The 20,434-nt window shown below is 46.9% G+C and overlaps 1 protein-coding gene and 1 long non-coding RNA gene across 3 annotated transcripts in view; one reads left to right on the top strand and one right to left on the bottom strand.

The window, feature by feature from the left end:
• Positions 1–3,539, bottom strand: part of LOC142855070 (uncharacterized) — an 11,257-nt gene extending 7,718 nt beyond the window's left edge. Inside the window, exon 1 of the long non-coding RNA XR_012911403.1 lies at positions 3,306–3,539. This is a non-coding gene — a long non-coding RNA (uncharacterized LOC142855070). The remainder of the gene's footprint in view (positions 1–3,305) is intronic.
• Positions 279–20,434, top strand: Dennd2d (DENN domain containing 2D). Of its 2 annotated transcripts, none has more exons than XM_075981669.1 (12): positions 279–510; positions 4,718–4,893; positions 5,670–5,782; positions 6,391–6,460; positions 8,166–8,243; positions 9,090–9,230; positions 10,554–10,702; positions 12,980–13,157; positions 16,369–16,410; positions 16,797–16,881; positions 17,299–17,538; positions 18,111–20,434. In XM_075981669.1, the coding sequence occupies exons 1-12, from the start codon at positions 453–455 to the stop codon at positions 18,185–18,187; spliced, it is 1,407 nt and encodes a 468-aa protein (XP_075837784.1). In that variant the 5' UTR covers positions 279–452; the 3' UTR covers positions 18,188–20,434. The 2 variants fall into 2 exon arrangements, with proteins under 2 accessions (XP_075837784.1, XP_075837783.1); XM_075981668.1 differs by lacking the exon at positions 279–510 and adding an exon at positions 3,909–4,148.

Here is a 20,434-nt window from a genome sequence, read left to right as displayed (position 1 = left end):
TGCAAAGACAGACATTTAGCTGGAAGGGAGTAAGGTCTGAGAATTCTTCACCTTCTCTGGTTAGTTTGGAAACAACTGGGAGGTGCATCTCCCAGTCCTTGCACTGGAGGTAGGGGTCTCTTCAGACACCTCTCATTGTGTTTTTGAAAGTGGAGTTTCACAGAGGGTTGCAGTGTGGTGGCACCGCCCCTCCCGGACTCGCTGTCTAGCGCCCTCTGTCACCCCAGACCTTGACGCGCAGTGGGGTAGGGTGGGGACCAGGGAAGCGCGGCCAGGCCAGGTGCACCAGGCGCTGGGCAGGAGCCCGGAAGGTGCGCTGCCCCGCCCCAGTGCCCCCCCTCCCCGCGCCTCCCGCGTGAAAGTGAAAGTTCCAGGGGGCCCCAGCGCAGGTCAAGGATTGGGGGGCGGGGCCGGTGCGGACGTGGGAGCCGGCGCCGGGCACTGGAGGGGCCATGGATGGGCTCGGCCGCCGCCTCCGAGCCAGCCTGAGACTGAAGCGCGGCCGCGGGGGTTAGTGCGGGTCACAGCGCGCGGGGAAGAGGGCATGGGGACCTGGGCGCCAGGACTGTATACTCAGTGCGGCACCGGGGGACAAGATCGAGGAGCCGTTTGGGCGGGATCTGGGAGGGCTGGGCAGGAGGCAGGTGAACTCAAGAGAGCAGGTAGAGATCAGAGAGTGGACAGACCTGTTGGGTTGAGGGGGAGCGGGTGACTAGGAACCTGCAAGGGTTGTGGGGCTCTGGGTTGCGGGCCACGTGTCCTTCCATCCAGGAAGCTTGTAGAGCTTTATGGCTAGAGTTTGGGCTGCCAAGCCCTCCGGGAGACGCTTAGCTTCCCTTCTTAGCTAGCTGCCTAGGACTGGATTGGCGTTTGTTCAGTTCCTGGGAGCCAGCTTGTCCTTGCTGATAACTGCGCCACAAAAACTGGCTCTTCAAGACCTTAGGACTGGCCAAGGCGCGGGGGCCTGGGGGAGGTGGAGGGAGGTAGAGAATAGGTACTGTCAGCCCAGCTGTTTTCTCAACCCTGACCTTGAGTTCTGACCAGTGAGGTGGGAAGCGTTCAGGGTGTATGGAAGGGATGAAATGACAAGATCTTGTCACGTTTCCTTTCTACGTATCTGGTGCCTTGGAGTTTGGAAGAAGGGCAATTAGGATTCATTAATGTATCCATTCATTCAACAAGCATCTGTTGTTTATGGCTGGCCAGTGCTATCCTTGAGCTGCCACCCCTGAGTTGGTTCAGAGCCCGTGGTTCTGAAATCTGAAAGATTTGTAGGGGTCATCCCAAGAGTTCACCCCTTCCAGTATTTGCAAGTGGTCTGTGGACCCCTTTCGTAATAGGCGCCGGTACTTGAGGTCAGTACTTCCTTCTCGGATCTGCAGGGACTTGTGACTGATCTGCTCTTTGTCCTTTCTCACTTCTGCCACCCTCACATCTGCTCCAGCTGTGGTTGTTTTGGCACATGCCTCTCTTCTTCGCATGCAGGGGAGGGGTCTGCAATTGCTGGAGCAGTATTGGGAGGAAATGTGACTTTTTTTTTTTTTAATTTTCCTGCAGAGGTCTGGCTTGGTTTTCTTGGGCTTCCTAGACCCGGGTAATCTTCTGCCACCCGACCCTTACAGCAGCATAAAGGTAGCAGTGGTGGTGGTGGTGGTGGGGGCTTGTGGTTGAAGAACAGGAAGACAGGCCCATCTATATGTGCCTGTTCACAAGTTTAGCACCTGTCAGATCATATGGGTGTGACTTTTTCAACTTTCTTGTTATCCTTCTACTTCCTGGGGGATTTCCCCTTCTGGCTCAAGCAGTTGTTTCTCAGAGGGCTGTCTGTGGGTGGGTGCGTGCGTGCGTGAGTGCGTGCGTGCGTGCGTAAAACAATAGTGGGGAAGACTGCTGTGGTGGTTCTGGGTTGCTAGCAGCTAGCAGCTCACCAAAGAACAAACAACAGCCTTTCAGATCAAGGTTCCCCAAAGTCCCCTTTCCTTCAGGTGGTTGTGGGAGGGGCTTTCTGGTGGAGGAACTAGTGTAACCCGACTCTTGACTTCCTTAGAGGGTGGCTCCTTTCTCAATTAAAAATGAGGATAAGAATTCATTCCCAGGCATGAGGGATTAAGTGAGATGCGTTATATTATGCAGGAGTTTGATGCAAATTAGTTCTTCTCATGCTTTTCTGTGACAAACGCTTTTGAAAGAGGGAGAAGGAGAAAACACTCTTTTATCGGCTCTCTTGAGCCTCAGCCTAAAAAGTCTAGTTACTTTTCTTTGGTCTAGGATCTCTGCCTTTGCTGTTGCCTACTTTCTCCTGATAAAGCAGGAGGAAATGGCGTGAAAATGCTGCCCCAAGGACTTAGGAAAAGACTTATTTCCTGAGGTTCTGGGATGATCGGGAAGATGATTCTGGCGTCCAAGCCATCATTTGATTACTGCTCCTCTTCCAACACACACACACACACACACACACACCATGTGAGGTTGACTGTGTAATACACCAGAAGGCCTGAGCTTGGATTTGGAACCCTTGTAATTCTCATCTTCTACAGATCCTGTTCATTTTAAATTACCCAAGTTACTTAATTCCTCAGTTTTCCCTTCTGGTTCAGGCGGGTGCTTGTTCCTTCAGACACCCCGTAAAGATTATGTAACACGTCTATACAGAGTACAGGAAAGACACGTGACTGCCTGGGGTGTCCCGGTTTATCCCTCACACTGTTCCAGCTCTCATCCTATTTACAATATTTGGGGCTTCTCCAACAAGTCAACTTTGGACCTCCGAGTCCCCACTTTTCCTGGTGCCATGAAAGCCCAGTTCTAGAGCTCTTAGGAGCAGAGGGACAGCCTTCCCACCATAGCAACCCACTCCCTCCCAGAGGATTGCTAATTCTTTGCAGGAGTGGCAGACACAGGCACCAGATCACTTTGCTTCCTCCCTCCCCATTAAGCAACTTCCTGGCAGGGGCTCTTTCCTCTTATCCCATGCATTTCCTTATTCGGGACTTTCTGTGAGAAACCTGGGTTATCAATAGCTCCTTTCCCCCTTCCTCAGCCTTTAGACACAACACTGCGTCTGCAGTTTAGGATGTTGACCTGGCCCAGCCAGGGGAAAGACTGAGCAGGAGTCCAGGAGGGGTGAGGATGCACTTATATCCGCATTGTTGCTGATGAAACCAGTCCCCTACTCTAGGCTAGGGACAATGTCCTGAGTCAGTGCTTCCTTGAGAAAGAAGGAATCTGCTAGAGTCTTGGAATAGTCCTAATGAAAAAGTTCCCTGTCTTAGACTAGAACATGTTACAGGGAGTTAGGGGCTTACCTTTGTAGTTATTCCGTCAATATCAGGAACTTCTCAGAGGTGGGCTTTGTTCTTTCCTTCGCTGTCAGGAGCGAATCCATGGGGTCTGTTGAGAGACTGGCTCTCTTGCTAGAAATTACTTTTAGAGAACTGGATAAGATTACTTATCTGATTCAGGGTAAGGCAGTGGCATCTTGGTTGCAGGAAGTGTTCAGTCCTGTGTTCTTGGTTGAGATCCTGAAGGCCTGTTTCAGAATTCGTCAGTTGGCTTGGTGGGACTTTGCAGTTTCTGATGAGCAACTTGAGAAAGCAATTTGAGAGAATAACCAAAGATATGGGATGTAAAGTACCTATGCTGAGATCCCAGAGGGGCTGGAGTCCATGGTCTGGTTTTTCCAGGCATCCCTCACTGCCTAAGGTTGTAAAGACTCACCACATGGTCTGCTGCACCGGAATTTAAAGCTCTTAGTCCAGAAGCAGCTGTGCCTTGAGATGTTTGCTCATGACCTTTTCTCTTACCACACCCTGGGGCTCCTGGGAGGAGCCAAGAGCTGAGCTGTAGTGCCAGGATGCTGCCTCTGTCAGTGCCCATGTTAAGCTGCATCGTGGGTCCTTTCACATCCTTCTTGCTCAACTACGGAGTACACAGGATGGAAACTGCTCTCTGCCTTTGGGAGACAGCGCATGGTTCGGCTTAGTAAAGCTGTAATTGGAGAACAAAGCAGAAGGCTCTTTCTCAGGCTCCCTGTGGCCAGCCTGCAGGAGAAAGAACTTCCATGCCCTCCAAGCCCAGAGCGATGGAAGGACAAGGGGTAGGCCGAACCCTCAGGCTGCTCCGAAATCGCTTGCCACGACTTCGAGCAGGTCAGAACTGGATTGCCTACTTCCTTTTTGGGGTGATCCTCTTATGGGCTGTTTCCTCCTGGAGTGCTCCTCCTTCTTTTCCCTTTGCATGCCAAAATCCACATGGCCCCCATGTGATCGGACCGAGAGGATTACCTTATCAGTTTGCAGAGCTAGTCACGTCTCCTGTGCAGCTCTTGGTATGGCCATAAGAAAATGCCCTAGGGGCTCATCTGATTATTTAGAACAAATTTCCTCAGGGTGTTTGAAATGCTACCAGAGCTGCTATGGTAGGCAGAAGTACAGTTTCAGTCATCAGGCCTCCAAGAACCTACACAACATGGCTCCTCAGTTTCTACAACAGTGTTTGCTTTGCCTCCCAGTGTCACTCCACAGTTTCAGGTTTTCCAGGACAGGTGTGGAAACTGCCCACTTGGCTCTGGTTCCACCCAGTGACTGGTGGTGCCTGGTCAGGCTTGGGTATCAGCACTGGCAACGTGGCCTTGAGGCATGCAGGTTGCCCAGGTTCTCACACACCATTCAGAATGGAGGAATGGAATACTCAGGGGGCCCCTGCATTTCTGTTTTAGGACCTTCACAGAACAATACTGGGGAAGCTGCCACAGAACCAGAGAGGACCCAGGAACATTCCCTGTCCAACTTTGCTGGAGGCCAGCACTTCTTTGAATACCTTCTTGTTGTTTCTTTAAAGAAAAAGCGTTCAGGGGATGACTATGAACCCACGATCACCTACCAGTTTCCCAAGGTAAGGACGGAGGAGAGGTGGGGCCTGAGGGCAGAGGTGGGGAAAGAGAAGGGTGTTTAAAAGGTGGTGAAGTTCTGCTCCCTACCACCCTGCCAGCTCTGGAGCTCTGAGCTCACTGCTCTCATTTCCTTTGTGGCCCAGCCCTAGCTTTCTGGTATCACCCCGAGAATCTAGGTCTGACTGCGGTGACTGGCTGACTAAACTTCTGGAGCAGGGAAATGAGCCCCGTGCTCTCACCCTCTGGGAATCGCCTCGTTTTTCCGAATTCCACCTCAGTCACCTTTTCCAACAGAAAAGCTCGGCTTCAGCAGGGATGCCTAAGGAGGCATGCCCTTCCTGCTGTGTGGTGGAGAATCAGGCAGACCCAAGACACAAACACAGGCTAAGATCAGACTCCTGGAGCGTTAGAGCCCCCCTTGTGTGGTGGTGTACTGGGTGAGGGCAGTGCAGCATTCTCTTCGACCCCTCTTGTTAGCAGCTCTGGAGAGGTTGTTTCTTTTCTTTGATGTGGTATCTCTCTGATGCCATCCTCTCGGGGTTCAGATGACCTGTCTAACCTCCTTTTTGAATATGTAAAATTCCTCAGGATAGTGAATTCTAATCCCAGGTTATATTGATGTGGCCTAGAACAAATTTTCTCTTAGGGGTCATTCCAGCTAGAACTAGAATGCAGACTATGTCAAAGGCACCTTTGTACTCCATACTAACAGGAAAGAAGGCTAATAGCCTTCTGGCCCCTGCCTCCCTGCTTAACTTTCCTTGCCTTTTCCTTACAGAGGGAGAACTTGCTCAGGGGTCAACAGGAGGAGGAAGAACGGCTGCTCAAAGCCATTCCTTTATTCTGCTTCCCCGATGGGAATGAGTGGGCACCCCTCACAGACTATCCCAGGTAACCACTCAGCCTGGGGACAAGGGTATCAGATATGGATGGGAGGTCAAATGTGTGGCCCTTGTGTTCCCCCCATTACTGAGAGTGTGCTGAGTTTTTACCATGGAAATTTTTGCCTAGGGTCCTTTAGGCCAAAGATCTTAGCTGTGACTTGACCTCTATCCAAAGATGCTTGAGAGCCTCTATCCTGTCCTTCAAGAAACAGTCACTCTTTTTATTTTTTGACTCTGCCACTGGCAGAAGGTAGAAAAGAAAGAAAGTCTTTGGACTCTAACAAGACAATATCAAGAAGCTTCTTACATCATGAACACTGGAAGTCCACGGTGACTTCGAATTTTAGATAAGAAATGCCTTCTCTGAGTCTTGCTTACTTTGTCTTTAAAGTGGTAATACTAATCGAACCTCCTTCAGAAAGGTTATTTGAGTCTCAAATGAGGTGATCATTTGGGCTTGGCACCACTGCGTGCTTAATAAGTGACTGAGGTGATCACCCTCGTGGTTAATCAGCAACGCCCCTTGGTCCTCCTCTTCACTTCTTTGATACTGACTTTAATCTTGTTTTAGAAATCTCATGAGCAAATGCACAACATTGGTTTGCTCTCTCTTAGGGAGACCTTCTCATTTGTCCTGACCAATGTGGATGGAAGCCGGAAGATTGGATACTGCAGGCGCCTCCTGGTCGGTGCTATTCAGAACCTCAGAACCGCTCCTTCCTCTCTGCAGACTGTTTAGCTCCACAGCAGGGCTTGCCAAAGCCTCTCCTACAAAGGCTCAGGCGCAGTGGCAGTGGTGGTTCTAGGGAGAGTACATCTCTGCACATGCTGCCATGTTAGTAACCCCACAAGAACAAGGACACACTGTCCCTCCCCTCCCCTGCCACTAGGCTACGGTCTGGGTTCTCCTGGCTCAGTGAGATGCTCCAGTAGAACCCTCTTATAGTCTTTTCTATGCAGGCCTGCTTGCCTTGTTCCCTGGAGCCTCCCTGACAGTCTGAGATTTGAACAAAGTTTAATTCTTGGCTTTCAGAGCAAGGATTCGCTAGACAGCTTTCCAATGCTTTCCTCTCTAGACATTTCCTCATGGCTAAGACACACTAGTTTTTGTTCTCACTGACCTTCAGCTCATGTTAGTCATGAGTCAGTAGTGTTTACCTTTGGGTTTCTGGCCCCCAAAGGCTTCCACTCACACCTCCTTCCTCCTTTTCTTCCTTCTCTTCTCTTATTAGCATATAGCCGTTGTATATAAAAGAACAGATATCATGGTATTTCTTATGTATAATCCATGTACTTGAACTGTACATACTTGCTATGCCCTTCACACCAGTTCCCCTGCTCTCTCCAAATAATCTCATTTCTAATTTTATGATCTTCATCCTTTTTCTTTATTTTTATTTAAGTGTGTGAGTGTTTGACTGGATGCACATAAGTGCACTGTGTGCTTGCCTGCTGCTCCTGAAGGACTGAAGAGGGAGCTAGGTCTTCTGGAGTTACAAATGGTTGTGAGCTACCATGTAGCTGGGAGCCAAACCTAGGTCATCTGCAAGAGCATCAAACTCTCTTAATCATGGATCTGTCTCTTTGGCTCTCCTGTCTCTCTTTTTTTAAAAAATTATATATATATATATATATATATATATATATATATATATACACACACACACACACACACACACACACACACATACATACATACACACATATGTGTGTGCATATGTGTATGCCTATGCGGGATGTGTGCATATGTACATGTCTGTGTGTGAGGTATGCACAAATGTGTATGGGTGTCTTATGAGGCCAGAAGATGAAGGGGCATCCCCTGAGCTGGAGTCATCCACTGTCAATGCTGGGCATTGAATTTGGAGTCAGTGCTGGGCATTGAGTTTGGATCTTCTGGAAGACTACTGTGTGCTCTTTAACCACTGAGATACATCTGTAGCTCCTCATGTCTTTTATTTATGTCTTCTTTTTCTAAAATCCAAATCTTGCCTATGAAATAGAAAGCATGTATTTGTCTTTCTGTGCCTGGTTTCTTTTGCTTTAGAGAATAATTGCCAGCTACATCCATTTTCCTCAAAAAGTCATAATTTTGTTTTTCTTATTATATGACTAATACTCCACGTTGTTTATATGACACATTATTGTTACCTTTTCATTTGTTGAGAGGCACTTAGGCTGGTTGCATAATGTGGCTTTGTAAATAGCAATCATCATCTTTTGACTTTGGTGACTATTTTGACCCTGGGTCTGTTCCATGAAGAGAACCTCTGCACAGGCTCTTCTCCATCTAACCACTGGCCCCCATCCACCTTTTGCCCTATCAGTCTCATGTGGGGGAAACCCTTGTGGAAACTGTAGCCCTGAAGGAAACTCTTGTTCCTTCCCAGCCTGCCGGTCCTGGCCCTCGCCTTCCCAAAGTATACTGCATCATCAGTTGCATCGGCTGCTTCGGCCTGTTCTCCAAGGTAAGGTTAGGACAAGATTCCTCGGAGCCTGTTAGGCAGGCCTGTTCGGCTTTCTGGCTCTGCCTGGCTGCTTGCCTTGCAACTTGAGCCCTTAGTAGAATGTCTTCCTGATAGCCCAGCCAGGATCAAGAATATTGGATAAAACTGAGACAGGAGGGACTGGAGCTTAACCCTATTTAAAGGAAATCTAGAAGACGGTTTCCCTTGCAGAGAGAACTGTTGTCTGTTCCTCTGTCTTCCTGGTTGGTATGAAGCTCAGATGAGGTATAACATGAGAAATTCCTTCATAAAAGGGGGGGGGTACCATGAAAGTCTAAAAGCAAAAACACAGTGAGGATCTCTAGATTTACCCTGACTTTGATGAAGCTGGAAGAGAAATTAAGGATTTGTGTTGCTGGGGACAGAATCAAGGCAGAATTGATTCTGTCTATGGACTGTCTTGGTGGCCAGAAGGACTCTGGCTGTGGGAGAGGAACTCAATGGTATTCTGCTTGGGTGGATCTTACTTCTGTGAATCACACTGAAGGCTGGTGGCAGTTTCATCCTGATGAGTCCAGAGGAAATGGGACAGTGAGGCCCAGAAGGTTAGGCTTCTAGACTGCTACTCCAGCCAGTGCTAACATGGAAGATGACTTGCTAGGCTTGGTACTTTCATGTTAGTGCTAGGAGAAGAAAGGAATATGAAATCAAAAGAAATCTTGAGGGTGTAGGTTTTGTCCATGAGATGGAAGCCAGTTGGTGGAGGGGTCTAGAAAATACCAGAGTAGAAGCAGGAGCAGTGTGAGAGCCTTGGGGCATTCAGTAGAATCCCTTTAAGCCTTGCTTCCTGTGGTCCTTTCCCTGCAGATACTAGATGAAGTAGAGAAGAGACACCAGATCTCCATGGCTGTCATCTACCCATTCATGCAAGGTCTCCGAGAGGCAGCCTTCCCCGCACCCGGAAAGACTGTCACCCTTAAGAGTTTCATCCCTGACTCAGGCACAGAGGTAGGCTGACAAGTGTGTGACTGGCTGGAGAGGGTGGACATCTGTGGGACTGTCCAACGCTCTTATTTCATTCACCTGGCTAAGGTACAGGGAAGCTGAGCCTGGCATTATGATTTTTGGCAGAGCTAAAATGTCACCCCAATGTGCTGCACCTTCTAACCTGATGTCCACCAGCAGTTACTTAGCCTACTGAGTTTTGTCTGTGATCATGTATGGGGCTTAGTCTGTCCATAGTCTCCAAACTCCCAGTTGCTCTTACGCCTTACCCCTATTCTCTCCGTGTGCGTGTCCTGTATCTCTACCCTACAGTCTCCATCTGTTTTACTTCTTATCACTCATCCCCACCCGTACGTCCACACCCATGTCATGAGGTACAGTTGTTCCGAGTCACTAAAGAACTAGAGGCCCAACTGGAATTCCAGTCAGGATCGCGGGGACTATGGAAATTCCATGTGTACCTCTGAACCTGGTCATTCTTACAGAAGAATCGGGGAGTCACTAGGAAGAATAAGTATTGAAGGGGAAACAAGGACTGAGGTGTTCTGTGCCTAAATGTGCATTTTCTGGATGCTGAGTGAAAGGAATGCGGCTCCTGACCTCGCGGAGCTAAGTCTCATGGAGAAGGCACATCCATCAATGTGTAAATGAGTAAATGGTGTGTACACACACTAGAGAACATGAGAGCCAAGAGAACCAGAGGAAGATTAGGCAATCACACTGAAAGAGAAAGCAGTGTGTAGCATGAGAAAAAGGTGAGGAGGTCTTAAGATGACCAAGGTGGGCATCTGGGGCTCGAGGATAAGAATGAAGCGAGGAGATCAGTATATGGGAGGCCTGACCCATGCCAGGCTTAGGCAGGACAGGAGCTCTGCCCCAGAACATGTAGATGATGAAGTGTGTGGAGATGGGGATGTATCCCAGGCTGGACCCCATGAGCCATCCACATGGTGAGGCATGTGGAGATGGGCATGTATCCCAGGCTGGACCTCATGGGCCATGAACACGGTGAGGCATGTGGAGATGGGGATGCGTCCCAGGCTGGACCTCATGGGCCATGCATATGGTGAGGCATGTGGAGATGGGCATGTGTCCCAGGCTGGACCCCATGTGCCATTCACACAGTGAGGCTTGTGGAGATGGGGATGTATCCCAGGCTGGACCTCATGGGCCATACTGAAGATTCCACCTAGCTGTCCTCAGGGCAGAAGGAAGCCACTGCTGGGTGAGGCAGGATCAGATCCTGTCCTGTAGGAGGAATGGGATAGGCCTGTTTAGGTCTGTGGTTTTGTATTGCTGAAGCCTCTCTTTCTGGTCGTCCCACAGTTCATCTCCCTGACACGGCCCCTGGACTCCCACCTAGAGCATGTGGACTTTAGTGCTCTGTTGAACTGTCTGCAGTTTGAGCAGATTATTCAGATCTTTGCCTCTGCAGTCCTGGAAAGAAAAATCATCTTCCTGGCAGAAGGTCTCAGGTAAGCTCAGCCGCTGGCTGGCCACACTAATCCGCACCCCCGATTCAAGAGACATTACTGGGGCTTCTTGAAGGCAGTCTGACTAGAGAGCCCATGTGTGCACCTTCCAGCTTTGAGTTCCTGGATCTGCATTTTAGGCCTAGAGAAACAGGTAGTGCAACTTGTCTGGTCATCTCCAGACCTGATTGCCGCCTGACTATAATCTAAGAAGGACGTGGAGTGTTCCTGGTACAGTACAGGTGGGGCCAGCTAGGGTGAATGCAGACATGATTCTGCACTTATGCAAGGCCAGGCTGAGGGAGGGAAGTGGGTGGGGAAGAGGACAGGATGCTGTATAATGGCATGGCGGATAAGCTCATCTCTACATTTATGAACTCACTGAACAAATATTTATTGCATGTCAGCTGTTTGCCAGATGCCAGGCATTGGGGAGATAGCAAGAAGACTCTGTGTTTGCTCTGAAGGAGATGAGGGGTTATGTATTGGCTTTAAGCATAGGTATTGAAACCAGCAGAATGACTTTCAAATCTTGTTCTTCCACTTTTAGCTATAGTTCTGCTTAGGTCAGCTTCTTACTTCTTGAAGTAAAAATCTGCTTCTCTGTAGGATGAAATTGATTGGATTTGCTTTATATGGTTGTGATGAGGAGGATTAAAGGTGATGATGCACAGTGGTAGACACCCAGGGCACCGGCAGATGCAGATCGGTGAGGATGACCTGCTACGCTCAGTCAGTTCACAGTTGAGTATAAACCTGTATGTAGAAGCAGGAAGCTACCATGTGCTGGCTACCACCTTTGAGAGAATTCAATCTGAAAAGGATGTAGGAACACCTGGGTCAGGCAGAGGGAAAAAAAAAAACTCATAAAAAGAGTAGGGATTACTCTGTAGCCCTAGCTGTCTTGGAACTTACAGAGATCTGCCTGTCTCTACCTACTGAGTGCTGGGATTCAAGATGTGTGTCATCACAGCAAGAAGCAATAATTTTGATCTGTCCTTTGATCTATCTATTTTGGTACTATCCTTTGGGGAAGAAGGAAAAGAAGTTGAGGACACTAGAGAGGATCAAGGGATGTCATGAGTTCAAGAAAAAAGGAATCTTGGCAGGTGTCAGGGGGTCTGTGTGTTGAACATAGTAACGTCAACAATAGTGAAAAAGGAAAATATCATAGGCTAATTCTTGTGGAAAGGGTCATGATTTTTGTTTCAGAGGAGGCTCTGCTGCTCTTGTCCTGTGTGGAAGTTTTTGTGGCAGCTGGGGCTCAGGCTCCAACTAAGTTCTTTCTCTATTGATCAGTGTTTGGGGTGTGAAGAGGCTGCACATTTACCTCTCAAGAATGAACTTTCTCCAGGAAATATTAACACTTCCTACTTTCTTTCCACATGGAATTTTCAGTAACTGGAGGCTGGTGCAGGGAGGGGACTTCCAGCTCGCCAAGTTTTTTTAGCTAGGCACTCAGAGACTTGGTCTTTCAAACTCAGGAAGTGCTAGCTCGATACCAAGGTTTCCGCATCTGTGTTTTTATTGGCCTTAGATGTGGGGCGATTTGGCTGGAGAAAGGAAAAGCCATGAGAGCTAGTGGAGAATAGGGAATCCAGAGATGGGCTGTGTATGGTGAGGGCAAGGAAAGAGGTCGAGTTGTGACTTGGAGAGTCATGCCATTAGGAATCCGTGTAGCAAAGTCTCCAAGAGTCACCTCTGTGGGACTTTCCGGAATTTCTGAGTAGTGGTTCCTGGAACCCAGGAATTTCCCAAACTAACTCGGGCACCAACCTGAGAGCTTTCAGTAACCTCAGATGGCTACAGGGAGCCTTAGGGGTACATGGCTGTGGATGATACTTCTGCCTCTTCACCAAAGCCTGGTGTCAGCTGGTTTGTTTCTTCACTGTGCTGTGAGTTCTTCAAAGAAGGGCAAGTGCTATTCTTCTAGTTATCCCTGTCCATTGCAGAGTAGAGGTTCGCTCATAGCCTGCTTAAATGAAGACATGTCTTCTGAGCCACTCTTATTTTTAGCCAGTAATGACTTGGAAGAACTAGCTGGGAATAGAGATTAAAGGGGGCCCCTCCCTGGTAGTAGGGCCTCGCCTCTCCTGATTTCTACCCTTCTCTTAGCAACAAGTAGCTACAAGCTCTATGATCTCCATGGCTTCCAGACTTGATTTTTTTTTTTTTACCCAGCGTAGGAACATTTCCAGTAGCTTCTGTAGGCGTGGGGCTCTGAGTCAGTGCATAGGAACAGAGAAGCCTCGCTGACCCATTCTTTCTTCTGTGTTCCAGTACCCTGTCTCAGTGTATCCATGCCGCAGCGGCTCTGCTCTACCCCTTTAGCTGGGCACACACGTACATCCCTGTGGTCCCCGAGAGCCTTCTGGCCACTGTCTGCTGCCCCACCCCCTTCATGGTTGGGGTACAGATGCGCTTCCTACAGGAGGTTATGGACAGTCCCATGGAAGAGGTAAGCTGCATTGAAGAGAGCGCACGGTTTATAGCCTGGCAGGCTTTGATTTGTATCCTAAGTCTGCTGCCAACAACTGTGTGATTTGGGACCTATTGCTTAAGCCCTTTAAACCTGAATTTATCAGCAAACTGGGGATGGCTGTCTTCAGTTGCTAGAGACTGAGGAAAATGACATGGCTATGCTACTAGCCGGGCACCTAATACTCAGCCCATGTCCAGTGAATGTTGGTTCTCTTCTTTTGAGTGACTCCTTTTTAGATTTAGGAAGCAAGATGCTACTTATTCTGAGCTCATGGGACGATCCTATTAGCTCATTCTCCATACTGAGCAGTCATGTGAGTGATCTCTCAGTGAAATGAATGATCACAGCTGGCTTGTGCAAAGCACACCCCCACTGGAATTCAAATTCCTTGGAAACAAGCCCTTTTGTAAACTGTTAAGTCTTGAAGATGAAGAGATGTGAACAAGTACCATCTTTATGAGTAGCCCAGAGCTCAGTGGGTAATGATGATATAGAATCAAATCCGCCTTGAGTTTGTTGCAGTTTGTTTCTTGGTAATGACCCTGACACAGAAGAGGGTTCAACTGTGTAAGTGGACAAAAGTAAGATGATCCCATACATCTACCCCCAAAGGCGGACAAACAACTTGAAACATGTGCTTTGATCTAAAAGACTGTAGTATCATCGCTATAGCTGAATACAGGACTGCTTGGGAAGGTCAGCCCAGATTAACCATTAACTCACTGTGCAGAGGCAGAGTTACCTTTTGAAGCATCCTGATGCAAGCACTAAAGAGGCCCGGAGGTAGTCCTAGTGGGAGGATTTCCCCTTTGCATAAGAGGTTGGTAAATCCAGCAAGTCTACTGTGCAGATAGGGCGGCAGTGGAACTCAAAGAAAGGCCAAAGCCCTGCTTTAGAAGGTACTCCTGGGAGGGAGAGAAGTTTGTTTCTCCAGCTCTTGTGCTGAGTACACATGCCCTGTGAACAACCCTTAGCCTTATGAGTAACTGGAGCAGGGTATCAGCCCCACTTTAGCAATAAAACCTAAAATGTCTCAACCCCAGAAGTTACGTAACTTCCCTCCTCTGAAACTGAGGCTCCTCCCGACAGTCAGGCAGGAAGACAAACGAAGGCCAGTAGAGCTCTGGATCTTGCTAGTCAAGAGCTTTTGCTCAATTTATCCCTTTGCAGCTGCTCTGAAAAATGGGCAAGAAGGATATGGGAGGAAGTCATATGGAGTGCTCGCACAAGTACTCTTTGGGCACAGTGCAAGTTTCTCTGATTCTCCACAGAAGCTTTCTGAAAGGAAATTTCATAGACAGTATGAAATTCTGAAAAGATTTTTGGGAACAACCTCAAAAAAGATATTCATGCCTACCCTTCTCTTCATTCCCAGATGAACAGCCTTCCTTGTATGAAGGCATCCAAACTTTATTTATACATGTTGTTTCAGGCCTGGACTAGTTCAGGCTTTCTCCTCTGATGATGAATAATTACAGTGCAGGCCGTGCTTTGGCAAATTTTCCAGTTTCTCTTTCCTTATATTTGAAAGTAGGGAACACATAGGGATCCTTCATTCTATTGTCAAGACCCAGGTAGGAAACTGAACATAGGGCCCCAAATAGTCCTTAAATGCCAGCACAGGATCTGGAGAACTATTGTTCATTGGTGATCAAATCCCCGTCTAATGGTAGCAGTTTGATACTGTCATTGTTGCTGGTTTTGAATGTTAGTTTTAAATATAGTACAGGTTGGTTGTGCTATTTCTTGCTAGTAGGAAGTGAAAGTAAGAGGATCAGAGTTCAAGACCACCCTAGACGACATAAGATCCTATCTCAAAGCAAAACCAAGGATAATGTCAGAGTCCATGAGTTTTCAGGTGTCAAAATGTGATCATTTAAAATATTTTAATTTGAATATTAGAAGTGGTCCAATTACCTAACCATACTCCAAGGAATCAGCAGCATGACTGTTTCGTGTTGTGCTCTAAATTGTAGGATTTTCAGGCTGTGCTTGCCTCATATGTAGCCAGTACATGCATTGGCCCCTTTGCTTATTTTCCTTTCTTCTTTCTGTTGACCCTGAGCTCATGTCCTCCCCTTGCTGAGTTTCCTGCTGGAAGGCTCAAGGCTGTTATTAAGCTTTTAATGAACTGAATCCAGTCCAACAGTATGCTAAACATGCGCTCTACCACTGACCTCCACTTCCAGCCAATCTGAGGGAGCTTCTATGAACTCTAGGCAATTGTACCTAAGACTGCAAATGTGAAAAGCTCAAAACATGGCTGCCTCTGTCGAGTGCACCAGAGGACAAGATGCTGAAGGAGGGTGGGAGAGAAGAGGAATGTGATCTCAAAGACCACAATTTAGGTCTCAGCACCATGACCTCTGGGAACTGTAGACGAGGAGGCGCACTGAAGAAACCGCTGACATGATGGCTCCATAATATGGTCAATACTTTTACTGCAGATACGAGAGAACTGCGAGAGGCATCTGGAAGACTCCAGAGCAGAGACAGAAAGAAGTAGACTGACCAGTGTCAGCACACAGGACGTGGGCAGGGCTAGGGAGGGAGATGGCAAGAGATGCAGAGCAGAGTAGAGCATAGCGAGAAAGAATAATGAGAGACAGATACAGGAGAGGAGAGGAGGGAGAGAGGAAAAAAGAGCAGAGAATAGCAGGATTATGGATGAGTAGCTAGGGGAGTCGTTTCTCAGAGGGAAGGGATATGACTCCTTTTGGGAGGTGGGAATGAGTTTCACTATTTCCTAAAGAATGCTGGCTTATAGCTAACAACCAGAAATCCTCTTATATGCCAGGTTGAACTTGTGTCTGGATATTTGAACTGCCTGTTGGAGTTTGGAGTTCCTTTGGTTCTGACACGAACTTATTTAGGTTTATCTCATCCACAAAATGAGATAGCACCTGCTTCACAGAACTACTGCTAGAATTAAATAAAATATGCAGATATGCAAAGTGATTATTGTGTGTGTGCCATGCACATGGCTCTGCATTAAGAAAGCAGTTCCTATAAACAGTTTCCTACCTGGGGAATGAGATTTCTAGACACACAAAAAGGAATGAGAATGTCAGGCAGAGACAGTCAAATGAGAATTACAAATGTTGATGTTGCTGCTATAGTTATGGGAAGAAAGGGAGTTGACAGTTGAGGTTTGTGAAGAGATAAAGCCATTCTGTGTTTACTTCAGGTCCTGTTGGTGAATCTTTGTGAAGGAACCTTCTTATTGTCGGTAAGTGTTTGTGTTGATGGCACCTGCTGGCACAGACTTGCCACTAACATCTTTTGAGTCTCATGATGTCCCACTGATCAACAGACACTCTGAGAATGAACTTGTGCTCTTTTCCTCTCGTGAGGCCACAGGCAAGGACCCAGATGCCTTACTGACTGACACAATATGCCAGTGTCTTTTGAACAAGCAATATACACTTGTGGGGAACCTTGCTCATGCTTGAATTCAAACGGGAGGCAACAAAATGACTTCTGTTCCTCTCTGTGGAGCTGTGGTTTGGGGGTGGAGTAGAGCAAGAATTCAGGGCACTCTTCACATTCTCCTGGACCCCTTCCTGATCTCCTGACCAGAGTCCTTGACCTTGACCTAGCTCTGTTCCTTTCTAGGTTGGTGATGAAAAAGACATCCTACCGCCAAAACTGCAAGAAGACATCTTGGGCTCCCTTGGTCAGGGGATAAATGAGTTAAAGAGTAAGTTCTCAGCTCTTCTTTTACTTTAGGCTTTCCCAGGGAGCTTGAGGGAAGGATTCCCAATTTGTCTACTAAAATAAACCCATTTACTAGCTTGTGTCAGGGGACTAGACTCTGAATATGAAACTTTGCTTCTTTTCATAGGAAATGGTAGATAATCTATCCAGTTCCTAGTTTCATTTTTTTTTTTTTTGTCTTGTGAGACATGGTCTCAAATTTATGGCAATCCTCCTGTCCTAGACTTCTGGAAGTTGGTATTGTAGCTGTAAGCCATTCACATCCCAGGCTTCCTTTCCAATCATTTACTCAGTTGCTTCCCCTGGGAACTTCTGGCCAACAATAGAAACCATAATTAGAGGTGAATTTGGGTAATTTAATCTTCTGTTGCTCTATAATGGGTCTTTCTGTCTCCTGCAGCTTCAGAACAAATCAATGAACATGTTTCAGGCCCTTTTGTGCAGTTCTTTGTCAAGACTGTGGGCCACTATGCGTCCTATATCAAACGGGAGGCCAGTGGGCAAGGCCACTTCCAAGAACGATCCTTCTGTAAAGCCATCACCTCCAAGACCAAGCGCCGATTTGTGAAGAAGTTTGTGAAGACACAGCTTTTTTCCCTGTTCATCCAGGAAGCAGAGAAGAGCAGGAACCCTCCTGCAGGTATACACAGCTACACCAACTTCTCTAGAAGTGTCTCCCTTAAGGAGTACCTTTATTGGCACATACTTTTAATCCCAGCAGTCGTGAGACAGAGATAGGTGAATCTCTGTTGAGTTCAAGTGACTGCCAGGAAAGCTCCAAACCTATAGAGAAACCCTGTCTTAGAAAAGAAAACAAACAAAGAAACAGAGACGTCTCTTCAGTGGCAGGCAGAGCAGTGGGGCTCAATGGAAGTAACCAGAGAAACTGCTTCAGGGGCAGGCAGTTTGTACAGAGATGTCTGTTCATCACTCAGCAGCCTGGGCCCTCTTTCGTTTTATACTGGAGCTAACTATTTGTGGATTCCCCTTCGGGTCAGATTAAATGTGGTGAGTGCCTAGAGATTCTGGAAGCTTAGGGGAGAATGTAGGGTCTTTCTGTTTTTTTTGAGTCACAGTCTCATTATGTAGTCTCAGTTTCCCAATAGCTAGGATTGTAGACATGTAATTCCACAGATCAGACTTCAGGCCTGTTGAGAGTACTTACTCCTGAGCTCATCAGTTTGCCTAACTAACACCTGTTTGAACTCACAGGCTATTTCCAAAAGAAAATACTTGAATACGAGGAACAGAAGAAGCAGAAGAAAGCAAAAGAAAAGACTGTGAAGTAAAAGCTGTGGTGAGCAAGTGTCTAGAGCTACAGGCCAGTTTGGACTTTGGCCCTTTTGGTGTGACAGGATCAGCCCTGGAATCCACGGCCTCCTTCCAACTGGTAACCCAGTCTTGCTTCAAAGAGGTGTCTGAGTTTGGAATCCTTGGTGTCAGAATTCCTCCGAACTTTGAGAGCTCTCATCCCATCTGAACTCACTGAACTGTACTCAAAGCTGCACCTTTAGCAGGACGGACACAGTAGGAAGCAGCAGCACAGCTGCAGGTGTTTGACTAGAAGTTGCCACCAACGCCATCTTCTGGGAACCACCGTTATAAAATCCTCAGCGGAGAACACTGTTGTGGCCCAACCACACATGTACAAAATTGTCGTGACGTGAGGATGAGAATAAAGATAAAAACCTTGTTGTTTGTCCATCTAGGAGGCACCGCATAGGAGAACAAACTGAACTAGACGTGGAGGAGGACCTGGTCACACTAGGCTGTTTGGAATCACAAAAATCAGGGGTCAGCAGCTCTACTTCTAGTAAGAAGAGAAAGAAATCTTGATCAGAGTGGCCACAGCATAGTAGTCTTTGGTACTAGTCTGGTGTGCTTTCCAGTATCTTGGGCAGAAAAGGGTAGCAGGAAGAAGGCAGCTTTGGCTCAGTTGAGAGAAGCCCTTCAAAGCTGTCTCATGACTTTGCTAACAAGGCCAGCCTGCCCATAGCCCAGTTAGGGTTAGTCCTTTACCTTCAATCTTAGGCATCTCACCTCAACCACTTATTAAAGTTCCAGTTCCATTCTCCAGCTCAAGGTGAAAAGATCTCTGCATTGGCATTCCCCCCTTTGCAATCCAAAGTATTGACAAGTTATCTGGGCCCTTCTTTTTCTATACCTCCACTCAAGTTTCTGTTTAAACTTACAAGAGAAACATCTTGTCTTCTAGAATTCTTTGAAATGTTTCACTCTGTATTTTCTTATTGTAGCCTTTAGAAATTTTTGAATTCCATACAAAGAATGCAAATGAGGTGGGGGTGTAACAAGAGGCAGAGGGACAAAATGGAAGTTGAAAGGATACACTCTGATTTGATGAACACAAACTCCTGCTGCTGGTGGTAGATGTCCACGTGCCATACCTAACTGTAGTTTTGCAGTTTCTAGGAATCATTATATCTTTTCAGATATATAGAAATGGTTGCTAAACCTAGTTAGATCTTGAAAAGTTTCAAAACCCAAGAACCAGAATGCTGTTAAAGCTGTGAAAATACTAAGGCTCCAATATAAGTCTACCAAATTCTCTATAGTGATTGGACCTGGAGTGCGGTAAAGTGGCACAGCCTATAATCCCAGCATTCAGGAAGCTAAGCAAGGAGAACTGAGAGTTCAAGACCAGCTCGAGTTACTGAGAGACTTTATCCAAAACCCACTCCCCCAAAAGTCCTGGGAATATGTTTTCGAAAAGCATCCACATTGTTGAATGATTCTCATACTCTAGTAGATAAATGAACACAACAACCAGGGTTGGGTGTGAGGCTCTGTACAAACCAATCATTGGCTGATGTTGCTGATGTTATCTAGGGCCAAAGGAAACATAAACATGACTGCTTTCCAGATTCTCTCCATGGCGAGGAAAAAAAAATTAATACATGTATTTATTTCAATTATCCTTAAGTACCTCTGTGTATAGCTTTGGTAACACTAGTTAGAATTCAGAAGACAGCCCAGATTCCATCTGGAGTACAGCAATAATGTGTGATAACTGGTATTTCCTTTAGTCTTTCCAGGGCTTAATTTTCACTAGGTATAAACAATTGTTGAATGTCTGCTGAAATAATCAAATAAAACTAGATGCAACTGTACTAATGGAGGATTGCCTGCCCCCCCCCCCGCCTTCTTAGATTATCTTTACATCCCAGTCCTCCCTCCACCCTGATTTTCCACATCTTGTGTAGCTCAGACTGGCCTAAAACTCCATAGTAAAGGACAACTTGAACTTCTGATCCTCCCGCTTCCACCTCTGAATGCTGGGATTCACTACCCTTTGTACTTCTTTATAGTAAAGAAACATCTGGATAAAACAAAAACAAATGTGATTCACATAGAACATTCAAACAGTAGTCTAAATACCAAAAAGGAAAAGGCAAAGTCCACCACCACCCCATTTCTGGGCAATGACTGAAACGTGGGAGTAATGACTGCAATAGAAAGAACCTACAGGAGAGAAAATGAACAAAATATGTTTCCTTTATAAAAGATTTAACAGTTTC

The sequence above is a fragment of the Microtus pennsylvanicus genome, chromosome 7, assembly GCF_037038515.1.
Source record: "Microtus pennsylvanicus isolate mMicPen1 chromosome 7, mMicPen1.hap1, whole genome shotgun sequence".
Lineage (NCBI taxonomy): Eukaryota > Metazoa > Chordata > Mammalia > Rodentia > Cricetidae > Microtus > Microtus pennsylvanicus.
This window is presented reverse-complemented; position numbering and strand designations above follow the sequence as displayed.

Bases quoted from the DNA above. Each gene is read 5' to 3' on its own strand.
- Dennd2d (XM_075981668.1), top strand. From the start codon at position 4,061: ATGCCCTCCAAGCCCAGAGCGATGGAAGGACAAGGGGTAGGCCGAACC. The intron at 8,244-9,089 runs GTAAGGTTAGGA...CTTTCCCTGCAG, and splicing joins GCTTCGGCCTGTTCTCCAAG to ATACTAGATGAAGTAGAGAA. The intron at 13,158-16,368 runs GTAAGCTGCATT...TGTTTACTTCAG, and splicing joins TGGACAGTCCCATGGAAGAG to GTCCTGTTGGTGAATCTTTG.